The sequence below is a fragment of the Necator americanus genome, chromosome IV, assembly GCF_031761385.1.
Source record: "Necator americanus strain Aroian chromosome IV, whole genome shotgun sequence".
NCBI lineage: Eukaryota > Metazoa > Nematoda > Chromadorea > Rhabditida > Ancylostomatidae > Necator > Necator americanus.
This window is the reverse complement of record NC_087374.1, coordinates 30,337,851-30,365,165: the sequence shown is the minus strand read 5'-3', so window position 1 is coordinate 30,365,165 and position 27,315 is coordinate 30,337,851. Positions and strand designations below refer to the sequence as shown.

The window sequence follows — 27,315 nt, the reverse complement described above, 5'->3', positions numbered from 1 at the left end:
CGCGTACACTCCTGAAGCATAAACAGTGAGATGTTAATTCAAATCAAACTGCTCATTGAAAATATACATAACGATGAATGACAAAAGATTTAAGAAAGACTAACTAATTAACTAACTACCGCCTATTGACTGTACTCTCCTGTTCCGCTTTCTTACTTTTTATTTTAATTAGAACTCTTCAAAAATAGTTGCCTTACATTATAGATTCTTATCACTATTCCCATAGATTAAACAAAATCTTTCAGTAGTTTCTGCCACCATGGGTGTGGGCCTCTGAGCTATTTTGCTTATTCCCTCTTTTTTTACTATTGAACACACGCTTACATCGAACAATTTTCCTAATTTTTATACTTTTCTTGAATCTGCTCCTCTTCACCATTATTTTTTTTTGTTTCATTCTTGTCTTCTAATGAAGTTTCCTAGGAAATTTCGCAGCACGTAGTTTGCTCGCGGCAGATGTGGTATATCCACTAATTTATTCCCCATGTGTGTCTCTTTTGTAAACATTTCACGCATGTAAGCATGATAAATGTAATATGTTATCCATGTTACCTAGATGAAAATTTGCGGGTGAAAAGAATTAGAAACATAACCATTTTTACATCCTTTCTAAAAACAACCTACATAGTAATAAGTACAACCACTAAGCTTTCTGGAATACTTGAATCAAGGAAAGATAAGGTTACGTCACTATGAAAACCTGCCGTTATCCTAAACACGCAACATTCATTCACTGAAAAATTAAAAGTAATTATTTTAATTGGATTAATCTTTTCCAATATCGATCTTTCCGTGACATGACTTCTACGAAAATCTGTAAGAACTATCAAAAAATTGAGAAATTAATATTTTAGGCTATGCATCAGCGAAATATTCCGGCTTTGTTGATCAACTCGTACATCTTCTGTGGTGAAGGTAAGCATCAGATTAAAGCTTGAATAACTTTGCTGTGGCGTTTTTGAAAACAACCTAAACGAGACAAGAACAGAAACACAATGAGGAATGTTCCAATAAACTAGTACCCGAAGAACGCTATTACTTAGCATTCTCTTAATAATTTTCCTTTAGACTAACTATTTCCTGTACTTTTAAAGTCTCGAATCGCAAGATCAAACAATTTGGAATATTTTAGGTGTGCTCATCCTGGTCATGGATGTTCCATTTGTATTAGTAATTTTACTATTCCAACGATTTCGGAAGCGTAAAGAATTTCTGTTCATTGCCGGTGTGACTATTGGGGATCTTATCTACACCGTTGGCTACATGTCTGTCTCAATTCGACGAATTCTCACATCTGGAAGTTATGACGGTAACTATATGGAGGATAAAAAATGTATACAAACTAAACATGAAAGTAGTCAGAAATTAGCTTCCGATATTTAAAAAAATTCTTATTTTCATCACTCTGCCACGCTTTGATTGTCATCGGGAGCGGAATGATTCAGAAACAAAAGATGTATAAACCAATACAGCTAAAGTTTGTTCCATTGAACTACCGTAACGCTTTCACCGCATGTCGTCGCCCACCCTATATGGATCACGAAGCCGCCTTGCGACATTTTGCTAAGACGGTGATGAATTTTAGCAGTGGTTTACTCTTAGCCAGGCTTTCGATTCCGAGAACTCGGATTGTCGGATGTGTCGAACTCCTTCTCAGCTTGGGAGACTGACGGAGGGGATCCTCCGCTCTACATTGCAGTTTGACGCCCATAGTCACCTCCACATCACTATGAGGCGGTAAACCGTTGTGGAGGGCTAGTTTCTAGTGTATGACAAATAAGAAAATAAAGAAACCACATTTTCGGACCATTGTTATCTAGCAGATGATCTGCACACACGTACATCGCATCCATAGAGTCAGAACGACATGAAGCAAGGTGCAGTTGTGTAAGCTGTTGCGCTCGAAGCGCTGCGATAGAGATAGGCAGTGGCCGTATCTAGTTAGGACCACTGCTACCACCAATCATTGTCGCAATTCGCGATGGTCCTACCTCGATCCCTACCCCGATCTCCACCGCGCCGCTTCGAGCGCTGCCGCTCAGTCAACTGCACCACGTTTCATGCAGTTTTGATCCGACTGTATCTTTCAAATGTATGTTTCAGCGTGATTACCGATTTACAACAAAATACACACACTAACAGCTTCTGTGGAAACGCAGATTGTTCTCTACGCTGAATTACTAAACCATTCTTTAAATACGTCAAACTTATTGATGTGAATCACTTCACAATCAAGGCTCGTGTAACTTGGATTATGGCATCTCCGCGTAGAGTGACCATGGCCAACCATAGCTGACGCGACTGGGTAGTACGGTAAAAAAAACCATCGCCGAATGTGAGGTGGATGCGCTTGACGCACGCGCACGGAGGTGACTTAAGGGGAACACCAACTACACCTCCTGTCCTCTTCCTTCAGACTTCGGTGAACCAAAACTGCACAGTTAATTTTTTGATTAATTCAAATAATGGGGATGGTGGTAATAAAACAAGCAGATTCGTGCCAAGCGACATTACAAAGTGCCCTTCGTATAACTACTGTGGACAAATTTTCGCTCTGAATCCTTATCAATGACCGACAGTAGTTATTCCGGTTTAATGCCTGCCCAAGACTTCCCAGAGCTCATGGACAGGATTAATAGAAAGCAGACTATTTTCCTCTTCATTAAGTCTGTTGTTAGGAACTACTGTCCCCAACTACTCAACTGTTAGTTCTTTCCAAAGCAATATTTCCAAAAAAAAATATGCGATTGAGACGCGCTGCCGGAAGTGTTTTTAAGTTGAGTCACATGTTCTCGCTTTGCTTTCCTATTAGATGTTTCCCTGTACCCACAAGTTTTTAGCTTAATTTTTTAAAAAGCTGGTGAGAACATTTATCTACGTATCCAGAATGGTCCACTTGAAGTGTGACGCAAAAAATTGCGCACAGCTTTGCACCAATCAATCCAAATAAAATATATATTTTTTTAATTCAACAGTTAGAAAATTCCACGAAACTTCTCACACATCACATACAGAATGACCGCCTTTAGCTTCAAAACAAGCATCCAATCTCTTCTATCCTAATCTTTTTGAGGATGCACGCGATCAGTTCCCATGCCCCATGTCTCATCCAAGGCTCTTTTCAGCGAATCCAGTGACTTGTGCTTAAAAGAGCAGGCTTTTTCCTCTAAAATCGACCAGACAGCAAAATCCAAAGGATTGAGATCGAGCGAGTTTGACGGCCAAACACCTTCGTCCAGAAATCCGGAAGATTGGTCTCACACCACTCCACTGTCTTCTTTGCACCTTGGGCTGGCGCCCAATTTTTCAGAAAGGTCCAATGAGTATTATTACCGGCTTCTTTGGCTGAAGGAATCACTACATCTCTGGATTTTCCATCCCCCTTCACACTTCAAGTGGACCACCCTACATATGCACTTATTTATTTATTTATTTATTTGTCTACTTATTTATTTCATTCGTTTGCCATTACTTTCTCTGTGTCTGGAAGATTCACATTCTGGGTAATACTACCTACATCAAACTAACCAGAGGAGAATGTGTCCAGGATTTCTCAAGCGTGCTCTTCAACGTTGGAACGGCAGTCGTAGGTTAGCAAACATATTCTCTTGTTATATTTATAATTTGTAAATCTAAACATCATTTTTTTACTTTTTTTAAAGGATTTTTTAGGATTGAATTAGGTGCAAATTTGTGTTTCAGATTACAAGGGAAAATGTTGTAATATAAGGAGAACATTTCTCAGAACGCTTAAAAGTTGCTAGTTCAGGTGAGATGACTTTATTTACTGCAATAGATCGTCTTATCGCTACTATCCATCCTGTGTGGCATTTCAAGCAGGGCTTCTGGTATCCGGCAATTATGTGTCTCAGTAAGTTGATCAACGTCAAGAAGGTGAACCAACTGATCGGAAACCTGCACTTCTCGTTTTAATTACAGTACCTATTATCAATTCTATCATATGTATGGCGGTTAATTATTACTTCGTAATGGCGTACAGGTGAAGTTGACTAGTATTTTGTGGCTCATTTATTCATGCTCGCTTCGACGTGATGGTTCCTACAGCGAAAGCTCACGAAAGAAATCCGTTTCACCACATTTTGTGCCACGCTTTCTAACTTATTCTGTCCATATTCCGACTAAATTCCTCCACATTTGTAGTTATTTCCAAATTTGTTCAACACGGTGAACGCCTGACGTTTCCGCAACTCGTTTCGCTTCACACACTCTTTACCATTCCAAATGTTCAGTATTTTAGCTTTGATCGGGCGTTTTTTGTAATCACTCGGTCGAACATATTCTACGTGGATCGTATTTTCCTTCTACAGATAGCTATTCCTTTTCAGTGTAACGACAGTACAAGAAAGGTTCTTGTTCAAGGGTCGGTACAGGGTCAATCGTGTAGTTGAAGAAAAACCCTCCCCAAAGCGACCCCCTTCCCCTTTATAGAAGACCCTTCAGAAAACCAGCAGCAGTGTAACGAGAGCACAGAAAACGACCCCCTCATCTCATTCTTTCTAGTATAGCCGCTCATAGCAATGAAAAACTAGTTATAATAAATAGAATTGGGGCGGGTGTCGCGTAGCGGTTAGAGGTTGCGCTTCCTGCACGATCGATCGCAGGTTCGAATCCACCCTAGTGCTCACCAAGCCTTTCATCCCTCCGGGGTCGATAAATTGGTATCAGACTTATCTGCGAGGATAAAACACTGACTTGACACATTGGCTAGCCACCGCAAGTCATTGTACAGTCCAGTTACACGTTCGTGAACCTCAAACGATTCTGAATTAAAGTGAACGTAAAGGGTAAAGGATAAATATTATGGCGTTAATCAATCCCAAGCGGATTGATTAACGCCATAAAACTTATCCTTTATCCTTTATTAATAAATAGAATTAAAAAACAAATTGGACGCTCAATAAATAAATGAAATAATATAATAACGCTAATACAAATAAATATATTGAAGAAAGGAGCATACGTATTGATGAAAGATTTCTCACAAACCTTCGTTTCACGGACGACATCGTTCTCTTTTCGAGCAGCACCAGTGAAACAGAAACGATGCTCAACGAATTGAGCGAAGCAGGAAAGAGAAAAGGACTGCGAATAAACAGAAAGAAGACACAGTTCATGAAGAACGCCTACTGCGAGGACGGAGGAGTACAACTTGAAGGCTCCCAAATCGCGAAAATTTCGTCATAGGTATATCTCGGGCGTTCTATGAACATGGAAAATGATTTGAAGGAAGAACTGAATAGAAGAATGAGAGCAGCATGGACAGCATTCGCAGCCGTCAGGGAAGCTACGGACCAACTGGCGGACCAAGATCTTCGTGCCCATCTGTTCGACTCGACACTTCTTCCAGCGCTCTGTTACGCAGCAGAGACGTGGGCAGACACCGCGGCCACGTCTAGGAAGCTACTTACTACCCACAGAGCCCTTGAAAGATGTCTCCTGAAGTTTAACCGGCGCACACAACACCTAGCCGGTGTTTGCAGCTCCGACTTAAAAGGAATGTCCCGTCTTCGCGACCCAGCGGAATATGTATCGAAAGCAAATCATAGATGGGCCGGTCACATCATGAGAAAAATCGACGATAGATGGGCTTAAAGAACGCTAGAGTGGATCTCAAGAGATGCTAAACGCCCTCGAGGGAGACCGCCAACGATATGGGGTGACGTGTTCGCTACACGGATGGACCAGCTGAGAGCTCAGCTAGATACGGCTCAAGGACCTCGTCAATGTCACTCACGAAACTTGAGAACATCTTGGATGACAATGGCGACGGAACGAAACGAGTGGAAGAGATGCTGGGGCCCGCACGTCCAGTGAAGACGGGCCATCTAAGTATCTAAGTAAGTATGTTGAATATTAATATAAGGTGTCGCAAGTGAAATAAAAATATATAATATAGACGCCACTGATAGCCCACTGTAAGGGTTAGAAGTAAGTCAGGACATATGTGCAGATATAAACTGACTCAAGATGAGAAAACTCTCAACGTGTATTAGACGACACAGTTCTTTTTTTTTTTGGTTTTTAAAGGTTTTTAATTTTTTCCCCCCCCAAATTTTTTTCCTTTTTTTAAAAGGGAAAAAAAAAAAAAATAACAAAAAAAATTATTTTTTAATTTTTTTTTCCTTTTTTTTTTTCCCCCTTTTTTAAAATTTTTAAAAAAAATTTTTTTTTTTTTTCCTCGGAATCTTGATTTTTGCAAAACCGAAAAAAAATTACCGAGACGAGCATTTCACCAGGAAATTTCTGCAATTGTATTTAGATGCACTGTTCGTCGCATGTAGGTGTTATTTGGAGATTATTTTAGCGATTAGAACCAGGCCCTGCTTGAAAATTACTGTTGGACTGGTCGGATTTTAGTAGCTTGAAATAAATATGAACAACGGACTACAGAAGAGAAGGAGGAAGACAAAGGTGGCTGCTTTCCGTAAAGGAAGGCTCGAGCTATAAAGGGGATAAAATATCTTATTCAGGGACGCTCTGGTTTTTTTTTTGAAAGCTAGTTGAGAAAAAGTTGAGAAATTTAGCATTTTACTCAACTTCTTCTCAACTAGTTTTTGAGAGAACGAAATCTAACTGAAAGAAAGTGAAGATGATCTTCGATAACTAAAATCTTCCTCTACAACATACTTCAAAACCAACTCATCCTTACAACTACGAGCAGAGTTATTGGACTTTGTTTGAAGTCATTCAGATTTTGGCGCGTTGCCGAAAATCTGAAATCTCGCACTTTTTCCCCTTGCAAGATTACGGTAGCACTGCTGGAAAATTTGACGCTATATTTTGATAGGGCATCAACGAAAACAATTGACTGCAAATTTTGGTCTCTGGAGGTGTTATGATTTTCCCAAAACCTAGTTAAGAAAAACTCGAATATTTGAGGCAAAGTTTAGGATTTTTCTCAACTAGGCTTCAAAAAGACTAGGGAAGCTATTAGCACCAAACTTTGTAGGAATATAGAGAAAATCTCTCCCTACAGACCACAACAAGATTCATTACATGAAATTCACTTTGAAATGAATAAAAACTCTCCTTATTTGTCGTCTCGCTCCTCTCGTGAAACTCTTGTCACGAGTGCAGGCTGGGCGTGTCTCACGAAGACCCCAGCGTTGCATTGGAATGAGATCACAGATAAGACGTCTTCTTAAAAAAGCGTTTTAGAATCGAGAAAATCGATTTGGTGTGTAGACGGAACTTAGCAGTCAGTCAGAATCTGGATATTCTGGCTCAAATAGGATTGCGAAAGCCGGAGCGATATTAGCACTTCGTTTTTCGATCTTCTAACTTTGTCCTACATCCCAAACGGCCATCTACACATTGCAGGCTGCCCACTATCGCATCATCGTAAAGGGCGGTTGAACGAGTGAGAAACTTGGACTCACGCTTAAATCTGACACTTAAAGGTATCACCCCACAAATCTGAAGTGGTGCAGATTTCAGGTGGAGTATTCGTATACGGAATGGGAGACTACGGAGAGGGAGGTGATTCCGTCCATTTCTTCCTAATTGCCGTAAAAAACGGCCCGGAAGATGCGGCGCCGCACAAGGCTGGCGCGCTCCAATCGAAAATCTTGTACAAAGTGGTGCGCCAAAACGAATGAAGCTGTATCTTCCGGGCCGTTTTTTACGGCAATTAGCAAGAAATGGATGGAATCACCTCCCTCTCCGTAGTCTCCCATCCCGTTTACAAATGCTCCACCTGAAATCTGCACCACTTCAGATTCGTGGGGTGATGCCTTTAATTGACGTAAAGAGGAACACTGCCAACAACCAAAATCCGAGGCGTTGTTGGTGGATCTTTTAAAATAACAGCAGAATGACTACCATTGGCAATCCTAGGTTTTGCTGCTACTTCTAAAGGCTGTTTTTTGACCCCGTTCAAGATGCAATAACTTATTGAACTCCCTTGTGTTGTAAAAATTGCCATTACAACAAGTGTCAACACAAACGATTCTTTGCTCACTCAGGATTTTCTTTCAAATTTTATGAAGCACTGATCATTGATAACGCCTTTGTTTGTAAGCACATTTCAACAATATCGAATATATAATTAGTTTCGGTTCGTCTTCAGTGCCATTCTCAGTAGAAAAAGTTCGATTTCCTTCTCTTCCCGATTTCCCTCCGCTAGTCTGCTTTGTTCTCGATGAATTTTGGCACGAAATGCTACACGATCTTCTATCTTCTATCTTTTCTTTGACATGTGTTTACTTCCAACTCTTTTTTTTTTATTTTATGAACCAAATTTTCGATGAGCTCTCTCTTTCCGGCTCCTTGCACCTTTCTGCACTTTTCAAAGGGAAATTTCTGCAACACCCATTGATATTTTTTTAAATCATTTATCGCATTCACACACGGTTGCAGGTATACTAAAAGAAATTGCTGATTCTGCAACGACTGTCTGTGTCAAACAAACATTGGTTACTGTATCCATTAATCGGCTATTACGAGTTTTAGCATCCTCCGTCAACACTGAATTTAAACAGTAGCGCATGATGGAGGATGAACGATTGCAGTAACTCTCCTCTGATCTGGGCGCTACTATCCTCCATATGACGGAAATATGTATCAAATACAAAGAAAAAGATCTCTTAACAAAACTAAAATATGACGCTTCCAGAAGTGGAGACCTTGTCTCTGCAATGTGCTTTGACTCCTTCTATCCGCCTTTTCGTATTCCCCTGTTTATTCATCGTTGGGGATGCATTATATTGTCAGCCCTTATATACATTATCGTTTCCTTATTACTTTACAAGGTTTGTTGCTGACTATATGCAAAACTATTTATGCATCTTAAAGCGCCCTGTGTTTGATGCTATGCTTTAGAAATTTGCTCGAAACGTCGTAAAATTTCGAGGTACACAACCGAACGTGCAGCAAAAGAAAAATCTTATAAATGCTACTATTACAATGGGTAAGCAATATATAGTCGAGTCAAAAAAATAAAACGGGGAAATTTGTTAGGGGTTTTTTTTGGGGGGGGGGGGGGGGGGAGGGAGATGGTTTCGATGGTCCCATCTCGGGTCCAACTGCTGCCTTCACCGTGCTGTTTCGAGTGCGTACGCAAATGCACGGTGCTTCATGTCGTTTTCCGCAGGTCCGCAACAGCCGTTGTTCTTTACCGTAATTACAGATAGAAAGATTCGTTCATTTTGCAACTGATATTCCTTGGTTCTTGACTTTCAGTTCATTGATTCAAGGCCGTCTGGATGGCTAACGTCTCTCCAGATATCTAAGATAGAAAGATTTGCTATCTTTCTAACTTGGACATCTCTTGCTGAAGAAAAAAAATGTAAGAGAAAAAGTCAGCACAACTGGGAGAATTGGAAGGAAGCCAAAGATCTATTCCTTAGATCTTTTACTGCTTCCACTAAATTTGCCAAATTTAATCTCAATTTCCGTACCATGACGAATCGTTTTTCGTGATATTTTTTCTTCTCGTTCCGTTCGATGCAAAAATTCTTGTATTAGATTGAAGAAGAGATTTTGAACTGACCAGAACACATGCATATCGACCGATACCATTGATCGCTTGGACGCACCGTCGCTACTATCATCTGCGCCATTCAGATCCAGGAAACCGTAGGCAATCGAGAAGGGCTTTACTGCACTTCTTCCACGTCAATAACTGCCCTCCACGGAAACATGACGGAAAATCGAAGAGATGGGTTGGTACACGTCACCTCATCCATTATACGCTCTTGACTTATCTCCTCTATTTATCAATGGATTCGCTCTCTCGTGATTTTTCGGGCAAAAAAAAGTTCAAAAAAATTGGTCAGGATATCGGCGACTTCTCCTACTCCCAGCTTCCTTATTTCCGAGGGAAGAGGAGTGTCAACCTACTTGTTAGATGTACCAACAATCGTGGTTATGTTGTTTGCTAATTTCCACTGTACGACGAACAAGAAATTGAGGAAGAAAAGAGTGATAAATTTCTCAAAAATTTCCTTTTTAACATTTCAGTTCACGTTCTCGTGTCCTGAAACTTCGGCATGCTTCTTTCTATGTTTTCTAATAGTGTCCCTAGAAGGGTTTCAGATGGAACCTTTATTCGTCTGACGTCTCAGCCTGACTAGTTATCATAGTAGCGACTCTTTCTCTTTGTAGATTCCAATTCGTACACTATCACAAAAAATGTACAGTTTGAATTGTACATTTTTTGTGATAGTGTACGAATTGGAATGTACAATTCAAACTGTACATTTTTTGTGGTAGTGTACGAAGTTTTTAAATGGATTTAAATGGATTTTATTTGCCCGACGTTTCGGATTTTTCGCCGTCTTCAGAGGTTTAGATACATACTGGAGCAATGCTACGTTTATCCCGTCAAATGCCACATTACCCTGGGTCAGTGTTTCGATAATCGTTCAGGGTACAGAAAACAGATACCCATCTACATTGAAAATACTCCTTACGTGTTGTCCCACCGTATGTGGCGCGGCTGGTAGCACGCACCTGTCACTGTACCAGTGAATGAATATTGCTGCGTGTAGATCACCAGCGACGATATAGATGATTTGATCTACACACAGAATATGAGGCAGTTATAGGTCACAGAGCGGTACAAGTGGCAAGAACTCATTCGTTATCGACAAGCATTCATTCCTATTATTCATTGAAGGGTTTCTTTTAAGAATCCAAAACGCCTCCAACGTCTTTCTTGCCGATATTTCTGTTTCGTGAGCCAGTATAACGCATTTCACATCATAATCGTTTCCGTTGTGGACCTCATGTCTGTGTCTTCCTAGTGGAATTATCAAAGTTTTAAACAATTAACATTCCTACCGGTCTCCCCAATGTAAGTTGCATTGCACATCAAGCACTCAATCTCATATATTGCCTCCATTTGTGCGCAGTCACCTGCTTTTCCGTAAGGAAAAACAACACATCTTTCACATATTTCACAGATCTCTATCACAAAACAGAATATGCCGAGGTTTCGAGGCTAGAGAACATTCGAACTCAAACTGTAGATTTCAAGAATTCTGAAATACCTTTAAAATAATTGTAATATTCAGGTCTATCTACGCTGAATGCTCTTTTGTTTATGTTTATCCCTGACGTGTTGCTATTCATTCGTATATCCAAAGCCCACTTGGCGTTCCTCATTTTGTATTCACTCATGTTAAACAGGGTTAGTGGCAGTTTTTTTTTTCCTTGCGTTGTAGCTGGTTAGGTGTAGAATAGAATAACGATGTGAATGGTGTTTGTTACCAGTGAAAATCTCTTCCTACTGAGTGAGACATTGGGATCATTTTTGCTGGAACGAGCGGCAATAGGACGTTCGCTGCAACTATGGGTTTCCAAATGCATTCTGTCCGCTTGAGATCCGTGAGTCCGTCTAAGGGTACCTGCAGAGTTCACACCCGAGCGGGCGGTGCCGCTCGTACGGCTCTGCATTAATCGAGATGATTATCGATCGTTTACAATCGTGCACTCAATAACAATCAGACCTCAGACCGTGCGGGCGGCGGCGCGCGCACAGCTATGAACTCTGGGCACTCTAAGGTATAGACTGGTAGTGGAGGTTATCTGATAAATTCCCAAACTGCGGAAACGCTCAGCCGCTTGTTCATGTCTTTAATGTTCCGTAGATCAAAAAGAAACTCCGAAAAACGTGAATTCGCACCTCTTCTCCACTACTTGTTTCTGAAAACTCGAGCGTTTGACAGGAAGATTGAGGAATCTCAAATCTATGGTTGTCCTAATGACGGTAAAATTAAGCAACGAAAAGGTGACCTTGAAGCAGGAGGTTTCACTGACTCATGGCGATCCACATTTGAAAGGTCGCGCTCCCGCGACAATCTTACTATTACAGATATATCGGAGTCTGAGAGAAGAAACAATTGTGATTCAAACACTAAGTCATCATGCTATATAATAACAGGCTTATTCACGGGTGTGCGTTTTTGGTGGGCCGGCGCCAATAAACGTCATAATGAGGTGGGACAGGTCCCACAACGTCGAAATAGTGCGCTGGCGCCAGAAAGCCACAAAAAAGGATCCTACAGTGTCGAGTTGGCCGGGGCCAATAACCGTTATAAATGCGTGGTATGGGTCCCACCGCGCCGCTTTGGTCAAATTAATCCGACGCGGTGCAGTAATACCGCGCAATGACTCGAAGTGAATTTTTCAAGAACTAAACTAAACGTTGTGAACCGTTTTATGCCTATGAAAAATGTTGTTTTGCGTTTCTTGTACTCTACATCACGTCTACTCCCACTCCACGTTTGCCTCATCAGGTTGTTAACATTCCTCCTTCAGAAATTGGAAACACAAAGTTAGCTGCTTAAAGGCATCACCCCGCGAATCTGAGGTGGTGCAGATTTCAGGTGGAGTATTCGTATACAGGATGGGAGACTACGGAGAGGAAGGTGATTCCGTTCATTTCTTCCTAATTGCCGTAAAAAACGGCCCGAAAGATACGGCTTCATTCGTTTTGGCGCACCATTTTGTACAAGAGGTTCGATTGGAGCGCGCCAGTCTTGTGCGGCGCCGCATCTTCCGGGCCGTTTTTTACGGCAATTAGCAAGAAATGGACGATCACCTCCCTCTCCGTAGTCTCCCATCCCGTATACGAATACTCCACCTGAAATCTGCACCACCTCAGATTCGTGGGGTGATGCCTTTAAATACTAGCTAAAAGTTTACACGATCTTATGTGGAACCTTATCCTTAACAGATGGTGATGTTCCTATGATTTCATCTTAGTACATTATAATGGCCTAAGTGCTGAGGAGAAAAAGAAGAAAAATTCATGTGTTTCCCAACTGTTACTGCATCAAAGGAACATACGCAGGTGTAAAATCAAGTCTGAACACCCTCCAAATGTAATGCGGGCGCCTTTAGAAGGAAAGCCATGTATTTATCACTTCAATTCATGATCGTTTCGTGAATGCTCAAATTTCTAAAACGAAAGAGCGAAAAAAGGGTCGTTAGAGATTCGATTCAATTTTTGGAAAATGCCATTACATTTAATTTCTATTGACCAGAAAGGGGACGACGTGTGCTCTAGAAAAAGTCTGATGTCTGGCGTTAGCCGGACGTTCACACTGGTACAATCATAATCAGTTCTACATTGTAGTACATCACATTCGAATACAGATTATCATGCTATGTAATAAAGAGCTTATTCTGTCACGTGTGTTTGTGTGTGTAACAAAATTCCAGAAAGCACTGATACGGGTCCCACAGCGTCGGATTGGTGCCAGAACTTAGAATCAACGGGATTAGTGTGTCATAATTTCTCAGTGATTCCGAGCGTTGTGTTGTAACGTATATAAGACATTGTGAACCGTTTTATGGACGTGACACTGCACCAAAATGTAGGTATCCGTGCGCCTTCTAGCCCGTGGTTACCCTCACCATGTCTGATGAAACCTTCATTCAAAGACTGGGTACATGCATGCAGAAAGTTGCTTTAAGGCATCACCCCACGAATCTGAGGTGGTGCAGATTTTAGGTGGAGTATTCGTATACGGGATGGGAGACTATGGGGAGAGGGGTGATTCCGTCCATTTCTTCCTAATTGCCGTAAAAACAGCGCGGAAGATGCAGCGCCGTACAAGGCTGGCGCGCTCCAATCGAACTCCTTGTAGAAAATGAGTCGGAACGCTCGAAGCCGTACCTTCGGGCCCTTTTTTCGGCAATTAGGAAAAAATGAACGGAATCATCCCCCTCTCCATAATCTCCCATCCCGTATACGAATACTCAACTTGAAATCCGTACCACCTCAGATTCGTGGAGTGATGCCTTTACAGGTATCATCCCACGAATCTGAGGTGGTGCAGATTTCAGGTGGAGTATTCTTAAAAGACATAGTAGATTACGGAAAGAAGGGTGATTCCGTCCATTTCTTCCAAATTGCCGTAAAAAAAGAGCCCTGATGATACCGCTTCGGGAGTTCTGGCGCACTTTTTTCTACGAGTTCGACTGGAGCGCACCAGCCTTGTGCGGCGCCGCATCTTCCAGGCCGTTTTTTACGGCAATTAGGAAGAAATGGGCGGATTCACCCTCCTCTCCATAATCCACTATCCTTTATAAGAACACTCCATCTGAAATCTGCACCACCTCAGATTCGTGGAAAAATGCCTTTAAATAGCCGTTAGCTGTTTGCGTGGTTTGACGCAGCTCCTTATTTTTATCAGAATGATGATGGTGTTCATGTCAGTTCACGTTTGCACTGCATGTTAATTTTTGAAAAAAAAGAAGAAAACTGTCCAATACTTCGATATATGCTTTCAAGGTGCTGCGGTATCGAAAGAATATAGATGTATGATCAAGTTTGAATATCTTTTAAATCTGAGTGTAGAATACGGAGACACCTGTAGTGAAATGAAAGAAAGAGATCAAACAATGTGTACGTTTCTTTGAAAAAGAGCGAAATAATCGTCGTTTGAGAAAAAAAAGGACTTATAATTCTCAGACAGAATTTCACGACCTGCTTTACTTGCACCTGCTTTAAATTTATACTTATAAGTGAAGGAAAGCGAAGAGAGCTTTAAGTGGACGTTCAGACTGGTCAGCATATAAGAACTTTTGCACATTTTCAGGCTAACAAAAAATTGATGGGGAGAAACTATATTTGCTCAAACTTGGCAAAAGCAATGTTGCTGCAGTTTTTCTGATAGTATGAAGGCGGAGAAGATGAAATTGGAATGAGTAGGATTGGCTCCATTCAGCTCGATGCGACTGGAAAGAATCTTGCTCGCGATTCAGCAGTAGTCGTTGTAGATGAATGAAAGGAGATGAGCACGATGTGATTGTGTATGGTCTTGCTGATTCCGCTAAAGATGCGCAAGCAAACTTTTATTCCCTTCAAAAAAAAAAGTGTTATACACGCAAAAATCTAGTCAAGGTGATCAATCACGCATCACCATTACAATCATCGGAAAGCGCTACCTGTACATTTGTACTGTAATAACACGACGAACATGAACATGCCTACAACCAATAGCAAAATTAAGTCCATTTATCCAGGGATTTCTTCGTCTAGCAACCATATGGTCAACCAAAAGATCCCAATAGAGTTGCTCATAAACAAGGAAGAGATGAATTCTATCACAAACTTCAAAGGTGTTAGTTCACACATTAACATGCGGTAAAAGTGTACTGTTCAACGAATACTTTCAAAGTTTTCACTGAAGCATTGAATTAAAAGCTGTTATTTTAAGATCATGTTCAACTTCGTTCTTTTTGTGATACGACACCGTGAGTTCCGACGTATTTTCACCAGTATATTCTGCTCGAAACGACGAACTGTGAATGTTGCTACTGTCTTGAGCAGTAATAATAAAAATTAAACGTGCCATACACGGACGCAATGTCGTGGACTTTTTCTTTGTTTTATAGATTTTTTTTCTTTGAGAGCTTCCAATTTTATCGAATAAATACTTCTCTACTTTTCTTGTTTCGTGGATTTTGTTCAGTCCCAAGCGAAAGTTATCCATAAAACTTTGAGGTGTTCAAAACTCCAAACAATACGTTTTTCTAAGAAAGATCACTCCGAAAAGCTACTAAACATCCCTCAAAGATGCGGGAGGAGTTAAATCTATCGAAAATCGCTTCAAATATGTAGAAATAGTGCACTAAGAATTTTCTGGTAAAAGGTAAATCAACGCTTGGAATTCCATTGAAAGTAGTATTCTTCGGCAATTCTTAACAATAACTGTTAAAAAAAAACCATGAACAACAAAAAAGCTAGATCTCGTTCCGTTAAATCCATGTTATCATATATGTGTGGGAAATTTTCCCAGATTTTCACTCAAAGAAATAAATCGGGCAGGAGGCAGTGAAGTCCGCTCGTACTCTCATAAGATCAAATACCATACGCAAATACCTAGGTTGAAGGATCTTCCATACGTCAACGAACATTTTCCGCAAAGCTTTCAAAACCGGCATGTTTGCGCGGTTGGTGGTGATGGCCACGCGCAAGACCGAAATGACGTCTCCCTCCGCCCTCTTTGACCGTCCGTCCGTTGTGCGACTCATCCTGTCCACTTTCCGACCGCCATTTCTCCTGTACAAATGCGTGTCTATTCGCTAGCTTATCACTCTGTTTACGTTCGAAAATGGCGAGTATTGGCGGCAGTATGGGTGTTAAGCGCGCTTTGCACCAGTGAGTTGTTTTTTTTCCTCTTTTCGACGACAAAAAATTTGTTCGAACAGTTTGCGATTTTCTCTACAAAGAGCGGAAACACCATAGATTCCCTTGAAAAAAAAATGTTGAATACACGTTCTGCAGCTGAAACGAAACATCACATCAGTGTAGCAACTATTTTCAGGCAACGTACTCGTCCTTGCTTTCGCAAATATTAAACGACGAAAAAAAACAGGACATTTAAGTGTTTGGAAGTGTTCAAGCCTTTTTCGTGCCGCATGTCTGGTCCGTCCACTAACAAAAACTCTGCAGATTTTCTATTCGCACAGCATGTGACGGCTCCTAATCGCTCACAAACACAGGAAGACTAAGCTAAAAAAAAATCTTAAGACCACAAACAAACACGAATTTAAAAAAAAGAATCCTGATGGATTTAGAATGCGATTAAAAAGTTTCGTACTAGTCTTCTCGAAAAATCCTTTAGAAAAAAAAATATGGAAAAAACTATTTTGAACCAAATCAAATCTATATAAAATGCTCGCTAATTTTAAAAAAAATCCGGCTTAAGAGATTCAAGATTCTCACTTGATCATAAAATCCCTTTCTGAATGCTACTGTCTATTCTTTGCGTGTACTCTTATCACTATCTTCATACTTTTCGTTGTCTCGCTAACTGAAATGAATTCTTTTTTTTTTAACAAAAATCGTGTTCCCACATCCACAACAGCAAAGCGACCAACTTTTGTTTTAGGCTAGGGGATTTATTGGGCTCTGCTCAATGCCTCGGTTTGAACTTCCAGTTGAGTCCGGTTGGGGATCTTAAGAGACTTTTATCATGAAAGCTCACTATTTCTTCAGAAACGTTGATAATAATAATAATAATAATAGTAATAATAATAATAATAATAATAATAATAATAATAATAATAATAATAATAATAATAAATAATAAATAATATTAATAATAATAATAATAATAATAATAATAATAATAATAATAATAATAATAATAATAATAATAATAATAATAATAGTTACGTCTCAGAAATGGATTGTGCAGGTGCCATGCTCATCCAACTCAATATCAGAAATCCTACCATTAAATTTCGACAACTACTGATTTCAAACCCTAAAATGACTATAGCATTAAAAAAACGAAACAATAGCAAAAAATACCGGCAAATTGGTTGCTCAGAAGACCAACATTCGAGTCTTACCGAGAAAAAACCGAATTATTTCAGCAGAAAGTTCAAAACCACTTTGCAGGAAGGAAATCACACCTCGAGGTTTCGAAACGTTCCCTAATTTGTGCACTAAACACATATGTAGATGCTTGAAGGAGAAAATAAATAGACATAGACACATAACTTTCAACTAATTTCCATATCTACAATAAAGAGTGGCTCATTGGTATGTCTCTCTAGTCAGGATGCGATGTAAAAGGATTGAAGAATTTTCTTTCGTTCATTTTTCTTTCCCTCATTTACAGTTGACCTCACATGTAAAGAACACGATAACTCTTTTGCTGAAATAAACAGAATAAGAAATAAATCCAAAATAAAACAAGACCGATAGACTCAAGAACCCTTCTTTGGAAGATTTTATTGAGCATGTTGTAAGGTAACGATGGAATTTATTATAGCACAAAGAAATAAGCAATGAAATGGAAATTGATGAGGAAAATAAATAAAGTAACAAATGTCATTGAAATATTTGTGTCCGTGAATATAAAAAGCAATCACAGATAAATCAGTCAATTGCGTAGGTCAAACATTCATTAGAAAAGTAATTACACATTTATAATTCATCAAAATATGGTATTTCCAGTCCCACTTTCACCTCTACAAATTATTTCGTAGTTATCCGAAATTCAAAAGTTCTGTAAGTATTAATTTAAAGCAATGTAAGCACAAATAATGTAATAAAAAATCCAAAGTATTTCTAAGAACTCTTCTTTACGTTAGGACTGGTCAGCATTCGTGTAACCCAAAAATTCCCTAGCAGTTTATTTATTTTCTTTTTAAATTGGTGGTGAACAGGTTTTCGCTCTGCCCATCTAATCGAAACTAATCTTGTGTTTTCTAGATGAGCTCAGCTATCATCTTTTTCTCCAACGTAAATTCTTGGCCAGATTCTTAACGATTCGATGAAATTTTGACGGTGGTCTTTCCAATCGATCGAGGAAGGAGGGTAGCGCATCCACTTTAGGATAGGAGATAGAATTTTCCTCTTTTTTTCCAGAAAACTTCTTGAAACTTATGTAAGACCTGTTTAAAACTCTCTACCTTCATCAACACCCAGAAGCAAAAGAAACGTCCCAAAATATTTCTATTTTCTAAATTTGTTTTCAAATCAACTTTTCGCAGATCACATCCCTTTCCCTAAGTCAGCTTCAAGAGAACTGAAACTGGTAACATTTCCAGGTACTGTCAAATAATTCTTGGCAGGTCAGACGGTAATTATGCAACAACATATAAACGTAATGTGAAATTTTCTAGTCGCTAGCGATTTCGATTCACATTTTGCGGCCACATAGAAGGAACAAAGTGTTGGTCAGTCCAGAAACCATTTCGCTGAGATCTCGTTCTCCTGACTTCTTTACTCAATCATTCTGAATTCTGCTCTGGAAAATATACCTCAAACTAAATAGATTTTTGTGACTTCTTAGCCGATTGTTCACGATATAACAAATATGTTAATAATGTGAAAATATAGAAGCAAGAATTCAACAGAATACATTTCACTTGAATTGTCCCAATACTCATTTTAACCTACAAAATACCATTGTCACAGAAATTCACATAATTTTTTAATCGGCTTTACCAAACTATTTTGTTTGTATTCACACGGTTGTGAAAGATTGCCGGACAAAGTTTGTCCGATGGTGCGTTTTGCGTTATCCTCTGCCATTTGTATATGGCATAAAGGTGAGACATTTGAGAGAAAATATGTAGCGTACTGTTGGCAGCCATAATGTGTGATACTAAAAAAACTCTCCCTCGTTGAACCTTTTCAAACCGATTTTTCAGTCTCAGGTCCTTCAAATATCTCCTTACGCTTGCTTTCTTCAATTTTGCAAGAAAAAAATCACGAACATCATTCTGAATTTGGAAGAGTAAACGATGATTTGCATAGTTTTTCGTTACGACAGAAGAAAGCGAAATTATATTACATATTATACAGCAAATGATCAAATCAGTGTTTTTATCCTCCCAGACAAGTCTGTTACCAATTTATCGACCCCGCAGGGGTGAAAGGCTTGGTTGCGACTAGGACGGTTCCGAACCATCGACCGTGTGGCTACAGCGGACCTCTAACAGACTCTGCTCTACTTACAAGCCCTAATTTAGTAGTTATATGTGCACAATAACTACAGTGGTGCACATACTCTTTTATAAAACATCACGAAATGAATAATCATAAGACGCAGCACTTTCAGATGTACTACAGTTTCTTGTGCTAGTCCATCCCTCCTGGATAGGCAGCGATGAAGGAGGTTATTTCGGCTTGTACAACTACTGCATCACAATGGAATGCACGTGGAATATGTTTGAGTGAGTCCTTCTTTGGAATTGAAAGAAATCCGAAAAATAGCTTCTTATTTCCTACAAATAAAACCACAAAACGTGTTTTGGATATATATATATATTAGGAAACGATGTATAGAGAAACGGAGATGGTTCACCAGACTGCATACACACCGGTTTACCTATTTAACGATTAATCAAACTTAAGTTTACAAATTTCTTCTAGATCCCTTGTACTACTAGAAAGATGTAGGAGAATCCCATTTCAAAAATTCTTAGAATTCTGAATAATTGAATATTTATTTATTTATTCATTACGCTCAATGGTGTGCCCAGAGTAAGAAGCAAGAAATGAATACAAATAAACAATAGAAAATCTAGCAACGAGAAGAGTAGAATAAGAATAAGCAGGGATAAGTCACGCGAACAGTAAAGCAGGGGACAATTTAGTAATTTCAAAAAGCATATAATCTCGACAGGCCGGGGATTAAGACTATTGGGAAATAAGAAAGTAAGATAGGCTATAGAAATTAATAGCTTCCAATCACATTAGCCAGCAAGATGCCCTCATAAAATTAATAGGTAGGAATATACAGTTTTAATTGTACAATCCAATTAGAATGCCATAGTATCCGTGAGCGACTGCTCTCAAAAAGACGCGGTGGGACTCTTCCTCAACTCTGTTGTCTAATTGGAGCTAAGTTTATTATCGTCTACACTACATATATAGCGTGATAGGGCAGGACCTATTCAGTTACGTTATGTCGGAGTTACGGTAAGCGGAGTAATATAGCGAACCCATTAGTTTACGCAGTTAAACCACAAGGTTTGGTTAGTTTTGAGTCAACTCTAAGCTACAGAAATGTTCATTCTTCTCATTCGTTTGGGCGCTTTCCTAAAACCAAAATAGAATAAAATAAAAATAAATAATGAAACAAAGATGAGAGGAATCTGCGAAACTTTATATCTTTTAATAGTGTATTTCTCGCTATGTGGTGGTATTCTGATCACTATTTTATCGATTCTTTCTTTTCAAGTCACTGAAATGGAGTGTCACGTGGGCAAAGCTTAAATACAGTTCGATTCCAAAAAAAAAATTGTTGGAGACTTTGGGAGATCTAAAAGTATTCCTACGTGTTACAGTCGCAACAAAACGACCTGAAACATTTGCAGGTGTGCTCGAAGCGGCACGGTGAAGCTAGCAGTAGCGATCGGGATGGGGTCATCACTCATTTATGTAGTCCAAGTGGAGCTAACGATAGTCTCACCTCGATCGCAACCGCTAGCTCCGCCGTGCCTCCGCTAGCGCAGCCGCCTACGCCACTCCAAGTCGTTTTGACCCGACTATAAAAAGGATAAAGGGTCTGGGGTTGATCAGTCCGCTTGGGATCCACTAACACGTTCACTTCGATTCAGAATCGTTTGGTGTTTACGAACGTGTAACTGGTCTATACAATGACTTGCAGGGACTACTCCGATGTGTCAAGTCAGTGTTTTTATCCACGCAGACAAGTCTGGGCCATTTTATCGAGCCCTGAGGGATGAAAGGCTTGCTGAGCACTAGGGCGGATTCGAATATCCGATAGATCGTGCAAACAGCGCAAACTCTAACCGACTGCGCTACACCCGCCCTTGACGCGACTATATACTTATTATAGACTTTATTTTAAAAGCAGAATTTGCAGGAATTCCCAGCATGAGGTTCTTTCCACTAGTGGGCAAAGTTCAGGAAGTCGTTTGCAAATATCACAATCATCGCCTACAAATCCAAGCATGAGAACCACAAGTTGCACTCAAACAGCAGTTCATCCAACAAGGCGCTACGCTTGCTCAGGGATTCAAGTTGCGTAATGTAGATTACTGTACAAAGCAACTGTTTAATTTGCAGAGAAATCCATATTACAAAGATTCACTAAAAAAATCCAATGAGCATAAAGAGTTTCCTCCTTTAGTAAACTGATCCCTCCGCTGCTTCGCGCTTTCGCTGCCAATCCTGGAAAGTACGTTAAGAACTCTACTTGCGTAAAGGACTCAACGCCAAAAGCTCCCGAAGCGCCAAAAGTTTCAAAAAAAAGTCTTCTTTTCGGAAAAATGAATTGACAGTGACTCGGAAGTTCACTCTGGTACCCGAATTTCTCGAAATAGAATCGCATACGGCCTTATTTCAGAACGAACACACAGCCTCTTTAAAACAAGTTTATTCGTATGAAAATTGGAACCTTTGACATCTCGGTAAGCATAAAGATAAACAGATGTAACATAAAGTTGGATATTCTCTGACTCCCTATTAGTCTACTTCTTATATTTATTTCTACTATTTTAAATTTGTCGTTAGTTCCGCTCTTTGACAGCGAAAGCATGCCTGCTTCCTCCCTTTACAGACTTTATTTCAGGACTCGTACGTTGACCACTTCTTTCGAACTTTCTGCTCTTCTAGTTTTAATAGCAACGATTCTCAGCTCATTTGCAGTGTTTTCGATATTCGTAAGTCTTTTTCTCTTGATTTTTCGATATCGTTGTTCCAATGCATTGTTTCCGGAAAGTTTTTCCAGTTGCTCGTTTTGCTACGGGATCGATATGTGCTTCTTCTTTGCTCATGGATGTACCTGTTTTCATGTAGGTCTAGGAATTATTTGCACCAATCAACTCAACGAAGTAGACAGCTGACGACAGGTTCAACAAAATGAATGCCTCAAACATGTCATTTTTGAAGATTTTCTGAAGTCTGTGACTTCATCCGAATTTGTTAGCATGGACGATTTCGTAGAGTCCGGTCATTCCCGTGTCCTAGTAAATTATCGGTCAGTTTCAGTCTTATCGATGTTGGCTGGTTGCCTCATCTTTCCTTATGGATGGGACCATCCTCGAGTACGAGAGATCTGTGAGTCAAAAAGGCAAGTGATTTGAAGTTTTCAAATTTCCACCACTTTGAAGCCACTGAAGTAGAGTTTACTACGAGTATACACTGAAAAACATATTTTTCCATCATCCAGCCACCGATGCGTAAACAACTGGACTCCTGCATAACAGTGAGCAATTCAGAGAATTACTTTCACAAAAAAAAAGAGAGACAGATCAGAACGAAAAAAACTTGGTAGTTTCAAATGAAGAGTAATCACAAAACAGAGCAGGCAGCTACAAAGTCAAAAATGATTCCATATTCTCCTTTCTTTTTAGTGTAGTTTTATTCTAGGGTTGGCAGTCAGGCGTACAACAACCAGATGAGATCTATTTCGAGAACTTCAATGTCTCTTACTAGCAAGTGCCCTATGTAAAACATGCTTTTTTTAATTTGGAGAATTTCTGAGGGCTAAGTGCAATACAAGGGAAATTCATCAATTTCTGCTACACTCAAAAAGCAGTTCCAATGTACGCGAACCTATAAAAAGATAATTGTTGACGAAGTTACGATCTGTAAATACATAGTTCAATCGCTTGTGGACAGTAGGGTGTCCACAAACTTCCTTCGCTCTCCAGCACTAGCCAATGTACTTATCTCCGAGAGAAAATCTCTGGACTTCTTCAAAAATATGCTTTTGTCTCATTAACGTGTGTACTATACTGAAAGAGCAGGGCCCTTCAGCTACGTTACGCGGAAACTGCTCTGTCATTAAGGTTCATCTAACATCGTCATCGATTCACAACAACAATAACAACAACCCAGTAACGCTCATACATTATCCCTATATGCCTGCATCCAACTTAGTAACCGCAGACAAATGAAACCTCAACATGGTAAAGAATGAAAAATAATGAGAAATGTACTTGTCAACTGCACGAGAATACTTTGTCCAATACTCATTTGTGTCTCCTGCAGACCAATGTCATCGATGACATCCGGTATCTTCCACCTACTTCTGTGAATTGGTGTTGAACAAATCTTACGATACGATATAATATACTACTATTATACATTACACTGTATATGTTATACACAATGTGATATATAATAATAGTTTACATCACATATAATATATTAGTAATATTACTAACACTAATAATATTAACACACACTATTAATATTGGGGATATATTCCAGAGAAGCAAAACCAACAAATCATCCAAGAACAAAAACTAATCTATAGCCTTGATAACCTCGTGTTCAGGTACAATCTAGGACTCTGTCAGCTTCGATGGCCGTTTATACTCGCGTTGATATTGGTAGTAGATCAGATGACACTGTCAATGCTTGGATTTGCACTGACTCTAAAAAGGCCACCCAAGATGCAGGAACTCCATCACATTTCAGGTAATTGTGCTATTCTTTTTAATGTAATTCTCCTGAATAGAATTCCAACACTTTCAAGTCGATTTTATTGCTCTCTTGATCTCGCTGATTTTTCAGCAAAAATGAAATAGTCCGAAATAAGTCCTAAACAAAGTAGTAGGTAAATGGTTAAACCTTTGCTAGCATCTTAAAAATAGCCTTTAAGAAGAAAAATGTTTGAACTTTACGGAAAGAAACGGTTTGACTGGCAGTTGAGTCAACTTCCTCTCTTCCTGTCTGTTCTCCCCTAAATTAGCTGACATTCACTTTAGAAGCCAGTAACGTCTACAGTAGTCTTCCACGCAGGAACGGACAAGACAAGACACGAAAAGACACGAAGACACGAAATTTTCCGCACTGCAGACAATTTCGTATCTTACAAAAGAAAAACAGAGTGAAGGGGAAAGAGGGAAGGAACACTTGGACAATCATATAAATAGGCATTTGAACTCTATTTGTATAATAAGACACTGATTTCGTCCACACCTTGGTGTATTACTAGCCTATCCATATGAGCATCTATTATTACTTTCAATAATTAGAATTATAGGAGCTAATTATGCAACTGCTTTTCCCCAAACTTAGAAGATCCAATGTAAAAAAATATAAAGACCGACAGGATGGACTATGTAAAGACATCAACAAGTTGTCCACTTGACGAGTGCGCCTTGCGCAAATACAAGGTTCGATCGCCGAGGTGTCGTCTGTTTTAGCGATGCGACCCTAATCCTGTCAACGGCTTCCGTTTATGTGCGCTCTGTTTGTACACTCTACCAACTGTAGCGCGAACGTACGATTGACTGACACCACAGAAAAAGCTAGGGATGGAAATCGTTGAAAGATCAAGAGTGACCTAAGAATGCACCAGCACATCATTTATGGGTTATGACAGAGTTTTAAATCTCACTTAATCATTCAGTCAACGCATGAACCCCGTGATCCTTCTGTAATCCCCACAACATTTCCATACAGTGAAACAACGATCAGGATGACTCATGCGTCCCGCACAGTAAATCGATATATGGGTACATTCGTCAATTTCTCATTTCGTATACATTACTTATAGTAGGAAATGGCTATTATCAAAAATAGTGACAAAATTCCCTTACTTTAGAACATTGGATTCGGTCTGAACAAGGAATACAGACTCAAGAAAATCACATAACACCTTATAAAACAAGCCATATTCTATTTAAGAAAACTAGGAGGATAAGAACGGGGATTTCTTCCCACTAATCTATTCATTGACTTTTGTTGGAGTTACTTAAAGGCATCACCCCACGAATCTGGGGTGGTACGGGTTTCAGGCGGGTTATGCTTAAATGGGATCGTAGAATATGGGGAAGAGGGTGATTCTGTCCATCTTTGTCTGTATCAGTGGGAACGGTCGACCCTCGAACGCTGTTTCTTACCTTGCACAGCGTACCGAGGTCGTCCGTTTCCACTTTCCATCACCCCACGAATCTGTGGTGGTATGGATTTCAGGTGGAGTTTTCCTATACGGGATCGTAGCTTATGGAGAGAAAAGTGATTCCGTCCATTTCTTCCTAATTGCCGTAAAAAACGGCCCTGGCGATACGGCTTCGAGCGATCCGGCGCGCTATTTTCTACAACGAGTTCGATTGGAGCCAACATTGTGCACGCGCCGCATGTTCCGGCCGTTTTTTACGGCAATTAGCAAGAAATGGACCAAATCACTCCCCTCTCCATAATCTACTATCCCGTATAAGAATACTCCACCTGAAACTCGTACCACCCCAGATTCGTGGGGTGATGCATTTAAAGACAGCGTTTGAAGAAAACGTTCGATGTTTGATTTTTTCCACAGCAGGTGGCGTAGTAACTGAACGTTTTTTTTTTTGTTAGCATTACAACTAAAATACATATAAAGCACTTACATATCCAAGAATCAGAAGCAAGAAAAGTACCCCAGACATCACCTTACTTAGCGATATAACTCTTTGCACCTATAGCTATGACAAAATAAAACAGCTAAAATGATCTTACCAAGGAAACACTTTAGGAGTTCACTCTAACTCGGACAAAAGTAGTAATTATTTCTCGCTGAATATGTCCACGATTTTTGTGGCTATACTTAAATATTAGTGAACACAACCCTAAACAACATCATCAGACTAAATCAATGATGCTCCACTGCACCTGTAACGCCCTCCATCAATCGAATGTTTCAACTAACAAGAACAACCGCGCTGAAAACTGCAATCACAGAGATAGCAAAGTTATATCGACGTTTATGCCCCCAGTAAAAATAGTCGTTAAAACATTCAGCTAATAACTTCAGACAAACCAATGATAACATTTTTTAACTTCGCTTATTCCTCTTTTGAACAGCAACAGTCTATCTACCCTTAGTGCAGACTTTGCAGCCAGCACTAAGGGTAAGATTTGGAAGAAACAACAGCGGCCACATTCGTAGAATCGAATCGAAAAATCATGTTTGTTAGGTCTGGACAACTGGGCGTATGCGGCTGCTCATGCTGCTATCGATTGAAAACAGCACATCAAGGATCACTCAGTACTGATCTCTTCAGCGGGCGCCAAGAATCAATCATACAAAAACAATAATTGTTCAAACTGAGTGAATATCGTTAAGTTTAGAAGATCCTTCACAAGAAGAGCGTTTTAACTAATTTTTCTAGACGTGTTTTGTAGAAGAGGGCTAGTTATGTGGAACTTCTATACTAAGTTTTAGTTTTTTTTTTATAGTTTTAGTTCTATACTATTCTCCTAGTTCTTTTTTTTTCAGAAATCAGAAGGGAGAACTGGAAATTCTACGCTCTTTTCAAGTTCTTTCATTTTTTTCCCTGAATGGGAAAGCTCGGAAAAATTCTGATTTCTCTTCTAGTGTGATACAACGTTTGTAGAAGTTTGAAATTATCCGATAAATCAACTCTTGACACTCCTAATGAAATTCACCTCAATTCTGTAAATACTATGGAGTGTGAAGAGATACGCGTAAACAGTTGCAGTGTTCATGTTTTTCACTGTCCATGTGATACTTGTAAGCTACTTCCCGATCCTAGTTACTAGTCGAAAGGACTGACTATAGAAATGACTACTTCTGAGGCTGCCCGCGCGGGCAGGCAGGAACTCTGCGGGCAGCCTAAACTACACCATTCCATTTATTCGCCTGTTTCACAATACCTTTTCGTAGGAGGCTTTTTCCTTTCCAAACAAGCGCAAAAACGAGAAGATGCCCAAGTAACATCTTCTCGTTTTTGCGCTTGTTTGGAAAGGGTCAAACAGCATATCTCGTGTATAAAGAAAAATAATGCCAATGAAAAGTAATATGTCTCTTTTTCAGCACCTGTCAGAACAGTTACGCAGCCTGTGCCAAGACCTCGGAAGCTTTCGTTGCAGGAGTCCTACTACTCAAAGCGTGA

At 39.7% G+C, this 27,315-nt stretch overlaps 1 protein-coding gene across 2 annotated transcripts; it reads left to right on the top strand.

The window, feature by feature from the left end:
* Positions 1-857: 857 nt before the first annotated feature.
* Positions 858-27,315, top strand: RB195_003243 (uncharacterized protein; the record flags this gene model as incomplete). Of its 2 annotated transcripts, XM_064200816.1 has the most annotated exons (13): positions 858-915; positions 1,133-1,309; positions 3,770-3,894; positions 5,206-5,390; positions 8,636-8,771; positions 8,842-8,929; positions 11,037-11,152; positions 15,192-15,303; positions 19,557-19,671; positions 22,038-22,128; positions 22,457-22,525; positions 23,751-23,893; positions 27,237-27,315. In XM_064200816.1, the coding sequence occupies 13 exons, from the start codon at positions 858-860 to the stop codon at positions 27,313-27,315; spliced, it is 1,494 nt and encodes a 497-aa protein (XP_064056697.1). The 2 variants fall into 2 exon arrangements, with proteins under 2 accessions (XP_064056697.1, XP_064056698.1); XM_064200817.1 differs by lacking the exons at positions 858-915; positions 1,133-1,309; positions 3,770-3,894; ... (7 more) ...; positions 23,751-23,893; positions 27,237-27,315 and having other exon boundaries at positions 5,230-5,613.